The 14,369-nt window shown below is 31.2% G+C and overlaps 7 protein-coding genes across 7 annotated transcripts; 3 read left to right on the forward strand and 4 right to left on the reverse strand.

Moving 5' to 3' along the window:
* Positions 1–7: 7 nt before the first annotated feature.
* Positions 8–1,402, forward strand: ITT1 (RBR-type E3 ubiquitin transferase; the record flags this gene model as incomplete). Its single annotated transcript, XM_001644418.1, has 1 exon — positions 8–1,402. The coding sequence occupies one exon, from the start codon at positions 8–10 to the stop codon at positions 1,400–1,402; it is 1,395 nt and encodes a 464-aa protein (XP_001644468.1).
* Positions 1,403–1,590: 188 nt separating this feature from the next.
* Positions 1,591–2,679, reverse strand: SMA2 (Sma2p; the record flags this gene model as incomplete). The annotated part of the gene is made up of 1 exon (XM_001644419.1): positions 1,591–2,679. One exon carries the CDS (start codon positions 2,677–2,679, stop codon positions 1,591–1,593), a length of 1,089 nt encoding a protein of 362 aa, XP_001644469.1.
* A 1,233-nt stretch (positions 2,680–3,912) lies between these two features.
* Kpol_520p35 (uncharacterized protein) lies at positions 3,913–6,828 on the forward strand (the record flags this gene model as incomplete). The annotated part of the gene is made up of 1 exon (XM_001644420.1): positions 3,913–6,828. The coding sequence occupies one exon, from the start codon at positions 3,913–3,915 to the stop codon at positions 6,826–6,828; it is 2,916 nt and encodes a 971-aa protein (XP_001644470.1).
* A 216-nt stretch (positions 6,829–7,044) lies between these two features.
* On the reverse strand, positions 7,045–7,722 carry TEM1 (Ras family GTPase TEM1; the record flags this gene model as incomplete). Its single annotated transcript, XM_001644421.1, has 1 exon — positions 7,045–7,722. The coding sequence occupies one exon, from the start codon at positions 7,720–7,722 to the stop codon at positions 7,045–7,047; it is 678 nt and encodes a 225-aa protein (XP_001644471.1).
* Positions 7,723–8,548: 826 nt separating this feature from the next.
* MFT1 (Mft1p) lies at positions 8,549–9,739 on the reverse strand (the record flags this gene model as incomplete). Its single annotated transcript, XM_001644422.1, has 1 exon — positions 8,549–9,739. The coding sequence occupies one exon, from the start codon at positions 9,737–9,739 to the stop codon at positions 8,549–8,551; it is 1,191 nt and encodes a 396-aa protein (XP_001644472.1).
* A 341-nt stretch (positions 9,740–10,080) lies between these two features.
* Positions 10,081–12,168, forward strand: SEC39 (Sec39p; the record flags this gene model as incomplete). Its single annotated transcript, XM_001644423.1, has 1 exon — positions 10,081–12,168. One exon carries the CDS (start codon positions 10,081–10,083, stop codon positions 12,166–12,168), a length of 2,088 nt encoding a protein of 695 aa, XP_001644473.1.
* A 128-nt stretch (positions 12,169–12,296) lies between these two features.
* Positions 12,297–14,195, reverse strand: Kpol_520p39 (Pif1 helicase family protein; the record flags this gene model as incomplete). Its single annotated transcript, XM_001644424.1, has 1 exon — positions 12,297–14,195. One exon carries the CDS (start codon positions 14,193–14,195, stop codon positions 12,297–12,299), a length of 1,899 nt encoding a protein of 632 aa, XP_001644474.1.
* Positions 14,196–14,369: the final 174 nt, after the last annotated feature.

A 14,369-nucleotide genomic window follows, 5' to 3' on the forward strand; every position in this document is an offset into this window, starting at 1 on the left:
TAAGTAAATGGAGGATAAAGCCAACTTACGTGATGATTTAACGATTCTAACGGACATGTATCCTGAATTAGACGTTTCTATTGATTTGTTAGATTCAGCTAAGGAATTGACAGAAATAGTTACTGGGTGTCTGCCCTTCAAAATTTCACTTCCCACAGACGTAACGGTTGAGTATGAAAATAAGTCATTAATTTTGGATAAACTTCAGACTGATTTATTGCGTTTTAGTATTGATCCTAAAGAATATCCTAGTTTGAATAAAGGTTTAAAGCTAGAAATATTTTCTCAATGGATGGGAGACAAGTTTAAAAATAAAATCATACAATCCATAAATTCAGAATTTGGTGAATTGACAGATCCTAATTCAGACAGGTATGATCCGTTCACTCCTATACTGATGCTTGTATTCAGTTATGTAACTGATGATGTCGCCAGCCTTATCTTTCCAGATAATAAATATATCTGTAGATCTGAAGAAGAATTTAAACTATACGAAAACAGTACAGTTATTGTGAAGGAAGAAGAAATTACAAAGAGCAATTATTCATGTTGTATATGTATGGATATTAAGAAAGGGGACAGGATGATAAAACTGCCGTGTATTGGAGAAGAGAAACATCTTTTATGTGTAGATTGTACTAAAAACTACTTCACAAATATGATAGAACAGGGAAATATAAACGGTATCAGATGTCCAGAATGTAAGTATAACGAAATAGATCTGACAAAACTCAAGGACTTTAATCAAATCAAGAGCAGTCTATTTACTCCTATGATCAATTTTTTATTTTTTGAAGGAATCCTGGAACCAGAAATGTGTGAACGATATAAGGAACTACATTATAATCAAGCGGCAACAAAACTTTCAAAACATTGCACATATGCATGTGTAACCTGTCGAAGATGTGATCAATGGTGTGTGAAAGAAGATTTGGATGATTCGATGGTTCGATGTAACAAATGTGAATTCGTTTTTTGTTTCGACTGCTTACACTCTTGGCATGGTTATAACAATAAATGTGGGAAAAAGGTTAAAATTTCCAGAGAAGTAGTAGAAGAATACATTGATGAAGATAACGAAACTTCTGATGAAAGAAAGAAAGAGCTTGAAGCACAATATGGTAAGAAGATGTTGGAACAAGAGGTTAGTGAATATCTATCAGATAAAATGTTGGATCTAGCTATTGCCGAAGAGGGCTCTGACTTACAAAGGTGTCCAAATTGCAGATTAGTAGTCCAGAGAAGTGAAGGCTGTAATAAAATGAAATGCAGTGTATGTAATCATATGTTTTGCTATCTCTGTGGTGAACTTTTGTATGTAGAAGATCCATATGAACATTTTAGAGAACCTTGGTCGCCCTGTTATGGTCGGTTATTTGAAGGAATGCAAGGTGTGGAATAAATGTCAAGAGAAGTTATTATTTGAAATTTACTTTTATTTGGAAAATTTTGAGAATATTAAATGTGTCAAGCTCATTGGGGATATTATAGGCCAGGAATGTATTTTTGAAATATGTTTACAAAAGTTCAATTTTAATATCAATTTAAGTCAATAATATTTAATAGTGTCTGATTTTAATGTCTATGAAATCACACTTGTTTCACCGTTGATTCATCGTCTGATTTCAACTCATCAATTTTGGTCTGCTGTTTTTTGGGCTGTATATAATGATTGGATGTTATAAATGCTACCGGTAAGAAAATCCATTGAATCCCGACTCTGATGCATGTTATTATAAATCCGCTACCAGCTTTTACTTCTAACATTTCCCATCCTGTGGTAGTTATTCCTGTTGGATCAGGCTCTAACATTTTTAATAGTAGTAAATATAGGAGGTTGCCTGAAAATGATATTGATGCAAATACTAATAATAAAGAACTAGTTATTTTTAGTAGTGTTGGTAAAAGTATCTGTTTTTTACCCCAAACCAAAGCAAACCCAAATAAAATGACATTTAGAAAACAATGAACACTGATAGTAATTTCAAAAATATGGATGAAGTACATTATCTCATTAAATAGCATCAAACCATAGGCAAGGGAAACACCTTTGTCATATGCTTTTGATGAACTATACTCCAAATCAGTTTGTTCGTTTCCTTGGTTAGTGACGATTTTTGGCAAGATATTTCCCCTTTGTCTATCACCCTTAATAAATGTGTGTAGAGAAGATAATGATAGTTCATATGTGAAGACCAACGATTCACCTAAAATTTCGGTATTATTCTCATATGCGGAAGATAATTTTCCCAATTGAATACCAACATCTCTCACTAATAATGCCAGGATATCCATTCCTGAAGAATGATTTGATGTACAATATTCTTTTTGTTTCCCATTTTTTTTGCAATATCCAAAATAATTAACCTTATAGATGTTATTCAAATGGAATGTATCAACTAAATTTTCATCATTATATGCATCTGGAGCTGGTAACCCACTAGACCATCCCATATCAATAGTTAAGTATGACAATAGTCTTAAAAGTTCACGAATACTTGTAATAAAATCATGTGTAATATGTGAACTATCTACAATCGCGAAATTGAATTGGGAAGTACAAATTGGTAAACCTCCATTTTTCGATATACATGAGAAGTCAGGTAAGTATAACAGAAGCTGTATTAAAGTGACAATAAACAAAAATGTCCAAACGATAAATCTTTTCAAAAAAATCATATATTGATGTACTGTAACTGACTTAGTTGGTATAATTCATGGGCGTATGTGATATTTAATAGGACATTTTTTTTTATCAGTTTATAATTGAATATATTTATAATCCTTGTTAGTAACGACACAAATGGATAATGCTGGTTTGATGTTGTGTCCTTCTTCTTTGACACCTCAAAAAGATATATTTTAAAGCCTTCAGTTATATAACTTTTAATTACTACTGCTTGTTTTTAAATAATTGAATCAATACCCACTACTCGCGTTTCAGAAATAAAAAGATGACTTCATGTTTAGACTTTAATTCATTATTTTAAAACAAAAATTAAAATCTATATTAATCCGATAATTGAATTTTATCATATTTACATTTCCCTAGTAATATCTTCTATAAAGCATTATCAAAAGTGAATCCAAGATCTCTTAACTTGTTAGTGTTTGTATATTTTACTTCATCATATTCAGTTATACTGTATTACTGACAATATTAAAAAGCTTTACTTTTTATCCTTGCAACCACTAGTTGGCTTACATTTCCATAATTTCTTCTGTCCAATCACAAGCAAAATAACCTAAACAGTATATAAATATTTTATGTTAAAATTATCAATTATCTACATTTATTGCCATTGACCTTCGAAGGTGTCACGATCATTATTAGTTCTCTCTCTTGTTTTCATACAATCTATTTCGCATTGGTTCATTCAATGTATTTACAACATCCATTAAGGTTTTTATCCTTAGATAGACATTAATCTCAAGACGTTACTCCAACAGCATTGTCGCAACTTATACAACTTCAAGTCCTCAACCACCAATAATGACACTTCTATATATCCATTCGTTGTTGTTATTTTGACATAGTAGTCCAAAACGCCAAAGTTCACGAAACGAAGCCTTTAATTTTTTTTGAAGAAATATCGATATGACGACTATGAAATTAGTATACTGAAAAATTAAAAACAATACACGGCATACAAAATAATAATAAAGTTTACGATAGTAAGAATTGTTATGGAAGGGTTTTTGATTATATAATTACGGTTTGTATCTTTTAAGTTTTAAGTTATATGGTGATTATATTAAAAAAAAAATAGAGCTTTGACAACAACAACAACAACAGCACTTTTTGTATATTTGGTTACTTTCACGTTTGTTTCAATTTATTATATACAAATAAAAAAAATATTGGTAAAACTGTTAACGAAAGTAGAGTAAAGCTAAGTGATAAATGGAGAAATGGCTAGAAAGGCAAGTGAATTAGAAGGTTGGCAAGTTATAATTACGGATGAAAATGGGAGCATAGTCACAGAAAAGAGGAGAAGACCAAGAAGAGGTGGTAATGTAGAAAGGGTATTTCTTCAAAGGACATCTGATGCTATAAGTTTTACTAGAGGTGATAGTATTATTTTGAAAGATGAAGTTACTCAGACATATTCTGTTTATTTAGTTAATGAAATTCGACTGAATACTTTGAATCATCCTGTTGAAATCCTTGCATTTTCTTATTTAAGGTGGTTTGAACTTAAGCCGACTATATATTACGAACAATTAGATTCAAAAAATTATGATCCAGAAAAACCAATGGAATTTTATAAGACAAAATTCTTGGAGGAAGTTGATCAAAATGAAATATATTTGACTGCTGAAGTAAAAGAAGTTTGGCTTCAAGATTTTATTGGTGTTGCAAATGTAACTAGTGATCTAAATTGGAAAAAAAATTCACGTAAGGAAGAAAATGTGGATTTCTATGCTCGTTTTATCTGTGATCCTGCAGCAGAACATTACTATAGAATCAATTTCCAAGACGAGCGTAGGAAACTTGTCAAATTCGATCCAAAAACTTCTGATGATTATTTGAAAAAGATTTCAGTTTCTAAAACTTTAAGGTCAAAAATTCCTTCTCAACACCAAATTACAAGAGGTAAGAATGATGTTTCATCTGAAATTCTAATGACAGACTTGAGCAATGAACCAGTCAGCGAAGATGAAGGAGATTTATCTCACGACAATACTGAGATAAATACAAAAAATATCACAACAGGAAATAAACCGAGGTCAGAAATCAATTCAAAATCCGAAAACTATTCTAATGCAGAAGCAAAAAATGATAAGAATGATAGCCATCCAAATAAAACCGCCAAGACCAAGCCTACTCTTCCTTTAATCTTTAATACATCAAAAATTGGCATTTCTCCAAGATCCTCACCTAAAAGAATCAATGAAAAAATTGAACAAGAAATTGTTGATCTAACTTTGTCAAGAAATAAAAACGAAGCTCAAGAAGACACAGAAGGTATTCCAACCTCGGTAAAGGAAATTACTGCTAAATTAGGTACGAAAACAATTGAAGTTGACCGTTTACAAAGAGATGAAGATACAGCGCCAATATATTCAACCAAAGATCATTTTGTTGACGCAAGTGAGAAGCAAAACAAAAATAATATTGCGGATGAGAAGAAGGAAATAGAAGAGCTGTCCCCTACTTCTAGGAGAAAACGTATATCAGATGAATTAGAAGCTAGTAAACATAAAATTATGAAACCTGAGCCCAAGACAACGAACCTAAAAAGTCAGATTACAGGAGATTTAGAGGAAGAAAGTAGTAGAAAAGAATCTAATCTAAACAAATACCTACATCTTTCAAATAAAGTGAATTTTTTTGATGAGTCAAATGGCAACATTGAGAAATTTTCTGAAGTTGCCGCCTCTGGGACAACATCAAGTGACCTTGACGTATCAGCATTGGAATTGGCTTTAAAAAATACCAAAAAGGAATCCATTGATCAAAATACCGAATCCGCGATTATCACCAATGGACAATTAAGTGAAGTGTACATGCAAAAGCTACGAAAATCAGAAAATACAGTGGCATGTAGATTCAAAGAGTTTTCTAAAATTTTTTCTACCTTATTTAATACGTTAAAGACACAAGGGAGTTCAGTAATTAAAATTCTAGGGAAAGCTAACACAGGAAAATCTCATACTGTTGCTTCAGTTCTAAAGGAATTGAAATCTCCTGCTATAAGGCAAGAACTTCCAACATTTAGAGTTTTAGAAGCTAGTTGTTCTCCAAAGACAGGTAAAGCAGAATTTTATTCATATCTTTGGGCTCAATTATCAGGATACGAAGAACCTGACAATGATATTGCAAAGTCATCCTTAGAAATATTCTTCAGAGAAGTGCCTCAAGGGAGAAAACAAAACACTATAATAATCGTTGAGGACATAAATTTTAGAAATCACTCAGATATATTAATATTTAAAGAATTACTAAAATGGTGCATGTTTAAGTCATCAAAGCTTATTGTTATTTTCCTCTCAAACGAAGAGAATCCACATAAAATAAATTGGAATAAACCTCTGCCTAATGATGTAAGAATCCATGAAATTGTATTTGATGAATTTCTTAGAAGCGACCTATTCAAAATTGCGAAACTTCGACTTGAAGGTGTCAGAAATTCAAAGTTCTATTTTGACAAGGACAAAAATGAATTAATTGAAGTAACCAATATGTCTTCAGAAGAAAAATTAAAACAATTAGGGAGTCCTACATTTATCGTAAATTTTGATTCTGATGCAATAGAATTAGGTGCTACTTTAATATCCGAAGTTAGTATCGATATATGTATGGCATTATTGATATGCAAAGAGTCGATTTTGATTGCCCATAGAAAAAAAGCTTATAGCAGGGATAATATAATCCATGTAAATTTCAAACATATTCAAGATGCAGTTACAAATTTCAATTTAGGTGAAAAACTATTACAGATTGTGCAGTTACCAAGCATATATAAGTTAGTTTTATTGGCGATACAAAATTTATCCAGAGAGGAAGATTCCAATGCCAATGGTTTAGTAGAATTTGAAAAAATACAAGAAGAAATGTGTGATTTGTTGAACAAAATGAGAAATGAGAAATATATTTTTAATTTATATCAACCGTTATTCATGTATTCGAATTCGAAAAATGAGCGCTTAACTGTGGACAGTTTAGCCATTATTTCATGGCCATACATTTTCAGAAAATTACAGGATATTGGGATTATTGAAACTAAAAACACTTTCTTATTAAATCAGTCAATGTTCAGACTTCTATGCCACGATGCGGTAGATCAAGGAATCGAACTATGGAAAAAGGGCAATGAACATTAATTCCCAAGGTATTCATTATTAACATCAAAAGTTATTTGTATCAATATAAAAGTATAGAAGTCTAATTAATCTAGGAGGTAAGCTAGTTGCCATATTTAATATATTAATAAAAATTAATATTCAAATGTTTAAAAATCACTAATTTTTTTTAACTTACATAATTAAGTATGAATAATAGTTTTATTATATGTAATATCATATCAAGGTTACAGATAATCATGTAGATGCAGATGGGGAAGATGCAGATGAAGATGCAGATGCATTCGCAATAGGAGTTGATCTATTGCCGAGGGTTTTATATATCAATAGAGGATCACCTATTTCATTAATTTCAGATATCGTTAAAGTTAAATTAAATATCTTGGATAAGGCAATTTTAAATATTTTTTGTACATTAATAGATTTTGCAGTTGATGTAAAGATCAATGGAGCATTCATAACTTGTGCATATTGCATTGCAATTCTTGAAATTTTTTCTTGTGTTGATTGATCTAGATCAATAAATAAATCATATTTAGTACCAACAAGAATCGGAATAGCTTGATCATTTAAACCGTTAGCTTGTCTATACCATTCTTTGATTGAATTTAAAGTTTCAGGTCTAGTCAAATCAAACAAGAATATTATAGCTGACGATCCTATCGAGGCAATCGGTAACATATTTATAAATTCTTTTTGACCACCAAGATCTAGAATCGAAAACACGATATCTGTTGATCTAACTGAAACTTTTCTTTTTAAGAAATTTACTCCCAAAGTTTGAGTATATTCATCATTAAATATATTTTGCACATATTTCACCATTAACGAAGTCTTTCCCACTTGTGCATCACCCACCAACCCAATCTGTACTTCAATCTGGTTTCTTGTCTTTGGAATTGACGATGATTGCATTGAATTATAATGAAGAAGCCAATTTATCACAGAACTTTACTTTCAAAGAAACAAATAAAAACAGAAGTAGATCCTAGTCAATAACAACAAAATAGAACCGTATCACCAACTTCCCAAGGTATCCAATTACAACTCACAGTACAGAAAGGAACCTTTATTACTATTTAGTAGTACGAATTATTATGCGTGTACCTAAATATTTCAGCTTCCACCTTTTTGGAACTCTTCTTTCCTCAAATAAACAGAAATTCTTGATACCTTTCAAGATAATTTGGAAACTACTCTTATTCTTAATGTTACAGGCTCCAATTTAAACTAGATCAACTGGAGATCATTGTCTTTAATGCTTCTGAACTGTTACTAAACATCGAATCGAATTAAATTTCAGTTACTTGTTGAATCGAACTTTTTCGAATTTGTCCCTGATCTCGAAACGGGATGACAAAAAATACAAATGAAATAAAAATTATGACAAATAACATAAATGGGACAAACAGGACAAATGAGACAAATGAGACAATTATTGTAAGAATGACGTTATAAATACATTTAAATGTTGTATGTAATTAAGATTATACATCTTTTGATATATCTAATGACTCTTAGTAGTTTAAATTGTTCATTTACTTTTAGGTTTATTTAATGCAGATATATATATATATATATACATATCAATACATACTATAGGATATACAACAAATGGCAATCCATTCATGATATATCTAGATCTGGAAGATTTCTTGCCAGTTCTTTATATGCATAATCTTGTTGGTGAAATTTGGGGAAAAATTAGGTGACAATGACGATACCTTGAAACCAATAGTATTCATGACATTTCAACATCCGAACCATAGTCCTTTTCTTCATTTATATCAACTGGAATATCGTTGGACCCATCTTTCAACTCTTCTGGAGAGCCCGATCCCTCTGGAGTTGGTTCATCCATGGGTTCTTCAGAAACATGCTCATCATCGAGATGTTCCTCGGATAGAGCCTCATCATCCTGTTCTTCTGATGTAATATTTCCGTCATGTTCTTCATGTTCTTCATCTTCATCATCCATATCACCTTCAGGGTCTTCATTTATGTCATTATCTAATTCCATATCTGCCATTTCGTCTTCAATTTCATTGTTCATCTCATTATCCATTTCTCCCTCTATTTCCTTATTTAATAAGTATCTCCTACGGTCTTCATCCTCTTCTTCATCTTCTTCCTCTTCCTCTTCCTCATTTGTATCCAATTTGATATTTCTATTTTCCAATTCTTGCATTAACAATGATGATACCTTTGAAAATACGTCAGCATCTTTCAGCCATTTATCTTTATATTCTGTTAAGTCTACTGTTAATTTTTCTATATCGACTTTCATGGCTTCATTACTTTTCTTCAATTCCTCAGGAGTTCTATTAAAGTTATCAAACACTTTATACTTGCCTTCAACTTCTCTATTAAAAGGCTTTAAATATTGTCTTGCAATCAGTTTATCTGTAAATTCTTTCCCCAACTTATCTACCCATTCTTGATACGTTACCATCAAGGTCGTCTTGGACACGACCAACGCTTCAACTTCTCTATTGATCTTTTTCACAGCATTGTACATTTCTCGTATTCTGAACATCCTTTGTTGTAATTCTGATTTATATTTTTCCAACATTGGTTTATTTTTGTTCAATGCATCACTAGACAACCTTTTCACTATCGACTCATTAGATTGTTCCCAATTCTCATAAATAGTTTTCTTAGTTTCCAATGAGGTTTGCAATTCTAGATACCTTAGTTCTGCCAACTGTTTAAGTTCTTTTATAGAATCTTTATCAAAATTTACTTTTTGACTATTTTCTGAGCTTCCATCACCATCTTCAGGTAATTCACCTCTCAAAATCGTGTTAGATAGCTTCATGACCTTATTCACCACATCTAAATATGAGTTAAAAGACGAATCATTCTCACTATAGTCAACTTTCATATTAACAAGCCTGACTTGTTGAGCTGTCAAAGATACCGTCGAAACCATTTCTTAATCTACTAAAGCCAATTTTAAAAGAAAGGTAACCAAACCAAATAATATAAAATGTCAATAATCTTCTGATCCACCACAAATCACTACCAATATAATCTGGTTTACTTGCTTTACTGTATATCGAACTTAAAACTGTTTCTCATTACTGTTATTGCATATATATTTTTTCATCTCTTGTTAAATATCAAAAATATTTAATAAAAATTTGAATATTTAAAACAAGACGTTCTAATGAAGAGATCAATCAATAAGGTCAAAAAACGAAAAGTGGTTAGGTTGATGGCATTTGAATAAAGGTTGAAAGGGCTATCATCGAATTATAGAGTTGGTATTCAATGGACGATAAACTGTATTTACTATGTACAATTTTTGCTGCTCGTGCAGATATTACAAATTCAAGTTTATTGTATGATCAAGCTAATGGTAATTTTACACAAGAATGTTTCGATGCTTTATGTATTCTTTGGCCTGAACTAATGGATCCAAATGGATTGTCCTTTGTTTTCCAACAGGGCCCAAGTGATGATCAAGTCCAGTTATCAGACCCTAATGATCTGATGATGAATTTGCTGGAGGTTGATAATAAACTAATTCCAATTATCGAATTAGAACATGACATTGTTCATGAAAGAAGTGAGAAAGTAAAGGATTTCGTTTCAAAAAGAATTTTGCAATTAGAGCAAGATTCTCTAATCACCTTCGATAATATACTTTCGAATTGGTTGAGAAGGAGAATATTGGTCTGTGATGAATTCAATCCTAATAATGTATTATTTAACGAGCCATTATGGGAAACTCATTCTAAAGATGATATAAAGTTTGCACAATGGATATCTGGTATAATTAAACCATTGTCATATTTGAATTTAAGATCAGGTTCTAAAACCCTTAAGATTAAGGATTTTGAAAATTTTAAACCAGTAGACATAATTAACTTAATTCTGGGTAATATTAATGATGACGAATACAACCTATCGATAGATGCCTCAATTATCATTCAGGAATTAATTCCATATTTGAAATATTCAAAGGCGTATGATATATTTTTGGATATTGTATTTAACCCCTCAGTGTTCAGATTTGATACAGCTGTTAATTACTATAATTTTAGACAACTATATTCATTACTATCAAATGAAATACCAATAGAATTTAAAGAAAAATTAGAAGAACTATCATTAAAGATTATATATGACAATAGTGCCAATATGTTGAATGTCACCTCATCATCCGAGTTAGAACAGTTATTAACACAGTTTTCGCCAGGCACCAAGGTTAAATCAACTTCACTTACTGCAAATAATCTCAAATGGTTTGCACATTATATGAATTTGTGCTTTCAAGGATATTCATTAAGTGATATTAATGCCATTTGCCAAAGTTCTGAACAAGAACAGTTGGCTCATTTTGCATCAATGGTTAAAGGTAAAATCTGCAACAGCCAATCCCAACAAACTATAGACGTTATATCAAACTTGATAAGCGAATCCAAAATTAAGGAAAAACAAATTTTCACAAACTTGACTATTGATAAACAAATTTCGATCTTTGTTGAGATTTTACTAGAATTAGGTGAATTTGATTTACTTCAAAATTTCGTTACATTAAATAATTCAAAATTAGAGGAAAATGTATTGGAAAAGTACTTTTGGAATTTCTTTAACAATGCTACAAATGGGTTGAAGTCAAGACCTGAGATCAAAAAAGCGGAAAAAACTTTGCAATTAATGGATGTTCAAAATAGTACTGTTTACAAACATTTGCATACCTTATTAAAAGTTGCAGATACATTATCTCGCTATTCCATAAATTTAGGTAAAGGGATACCATTTAAACCATGTAATATTTTTGAATTTAAATATAACCCATCAAAACTGATATCTATTTTATTAGAACTAAACAGGGACCTATACAAAGATGTTGCCAATTCAATGAATTTGATAGATCAATTAGTTGAAGCAATGCAAATTTCTAGAGAACATCTAGATAGGGAATCAGAATATAATAAAATTCTAGTCATTCATATTGACCATGCATTGGTGAATATGGATTTCACCTTTGCTTTCCAGAAGTCAAAAGAATTATTACGAAGAGATAGTGTATCAACCTATTGGGCAACTGTGTTCCAAGTTTGTAAATTTATTAATCCTAATTGGATTGACAGTGAGGTTCCAACTGAATATTTGATATTACAGTTAGAGTTATTAGGTGACCTTTTGTCTGTTTGTCCTGCAGATGGACTAGATATTGTTGTATCTCAGTGGAGTGGAGCCGAATTAGAATTATCAACTAGAAATTTAATAGATGACAAGTATTCGATTGAAAACATGGGATCAGGAAATGAGTTTTCACAAGCAATTAATTTGTTAAATGACGTTTCAAATAGTTTTACCAATTTCTTGTCAGCTGTTAATAATAATTAATGCATTATGATATATTTACTTTATAATCCTAATATTACATATTTGAATAAATAAAAAGTGCCGGCGGATATAATATGCTGTATTCTAATTACTGGAAGTATTTGGCGAGTATCTTCTATTATCGACTTCTATTTCTTTAATTTTTGGGAGGTTAAATTTCTTTTCTGCAACATAGCAATTATACCACCACTTGACTTATTTCTAGTGGAGTTATTCTTTTCAACTCTATTTGAATAAGAATAAGAATTATATGTTGAACTCGTCTTAGATTTTACCCCAAATGCTGTAATTTTTGGCTTCATTTTCTCTTTTGGATTACAGCATTTCCGTAGAGCGTCTTCTGAGGTGGACAGTGTTGAATAAAATGTCACAACCTTATCATGACTTTTAATTTTCGAAACATTAAAATTTAAAACTTGTAATCCATCTCTTGAAACAGCTCTTGATAAGGCAACATAAGCATGCCCCTTCTCAAATACTCTTTTAAGATCAACCTTTAGTTTGGGTAGAGTCTGGCCTTGTGATTTATGAATTGACAGTGACCAAGCCAATATTAGAGGCAATTGAACTCTAGATACCAAGGCTTTCTCCTTATCATCTTCTATAGCCCAATCTTCTGGTTCCACAAGAACTAATCTATCAGTTAGATTAGCGGTTTTAAAATTAACTAAGGGAAGTTTTCTTTGACCATTTGAATTCTCCAAAAGTAAACCCAATATTTCCCTCTTCAAATCGAGATATTGGTTATTATTATGGTCATGTTTAGTACAAAGCTCAGTGAAAGTTTTGAAAAGTTCATCTAATTCATTAACACGAAGATCATCTGTCGAAGTTTCATCTTCTGTTTTACAGAATTGTTCTTTTGAAAATTTTTGCCTTACCATTTCATTATTATCGTCAATTTTCTTACGACTTTGTTGAATTAATAAATTTATATTATCCCTATAGGCCTCTAATTCAACCAAGGAAGAATAATCTGAGTTGTTCATGATTGTTTCATAAAATGCATAAGTATCATGATCAATGAATGCTATAACTTTACCTAATGAACCATTTACCAAAGTTTCATCTACATTTTTAATCATCATGACTTGTGCACCTACTTTTAATCTTAGATCCAATGGAGCTAAAAAGTTTTGTAATAGCTTTTCTCTTAACATTTCATCCTTTAAATGACCTCCATCAATTGCCTTATAACTGAATGAATTTCCTGGTAACGACAGCAGTCTTGAATAATTTGCACCTTCAACTTCGTTTCTTGTAGAATATAATTCTGCAGGAATAATGTCATCTACTGGTAGGTCTCTTGATAATTTTTTAAACTCCAGTTCAGTTTCTTTATCTACTTTACCAGTACGTAGTTTATTTAACATTTCAATAAATTTTAAATCACCTTTTTGTCTAAATACAGTTTTCAAATTAATTGAAGCATCAAATGTCGATTTCCAAAATTCCGCTTCAAAAGCATACTTCGTAATACCATTTGTAGATACAGGAGGTAGTTGAAAGAAATCACCACAGAAGATCAATTGAATACCACCAAATATTGATCTATTTTTCCTTATATTCTGTGCAATTAGATTCAAGTTATCTAATAATTTTGAATCAATCATTGAAATTTCATCAATAATTAAAACTGAAATAGTTTGCCAACGATCTCTATGCTTTTTAGAACGCTTAACCCTATTAATCAACGAACTAACATCTCCTACACCTAAACCAATACCTGCAAAGGAGTGAAGTGTATACCCACCAATATTGCAGGCGGCTAATCCAGTTGAAGCAGTAACTGCAATTCTGTCGGGCCCATGAATTGATTTCATCACATCGATCAAAGTTCTCAACAGAACCGATTTACCAGTACCTGCACTACCTGTATAGAATATATTATGACCATTTTTAGCTAATTCTATGATATTCTCTTGCTCTTCTGATAATTGGATCTGTGGTGAAGAGGATGATGATTTCGGAGGAGTCGATGATGATTTAGGAGTAAACCGTGAGTCCTTTTCACTTAATTGAGACATCCAAATCTTTTTTAAAATGACAATACCAACTGTGAAACTCGCACTTATCCTTGTAGTCTATCGACACATTGCTATTAAATATATATATATGATGAGATGAACATTGTTTTAAATTTATATGACTGTTTAATATAGTTGATTATTTACACTATCAAAAGTTGGAAAAAAATAAAA

This window comes from Vanderwaltozyma polyspora, genomic scaffold (assembly GCF_000150035.1).
Source record: "Vanderwaltozyma polyspora DSM 70294 KpolScaffold520 genomic scaffold, whole genome shotgun sequence".
In the NCBI taxonomy this organism is placed as follows: domain Eukaryota; kingdom Fungi; phylum Ascomycota; class Saccharomycetes; order Saccharomycetales; family Saccharomycetaceae; genus Vanderwaltozyma; species Vanderwaltozyma polyspora.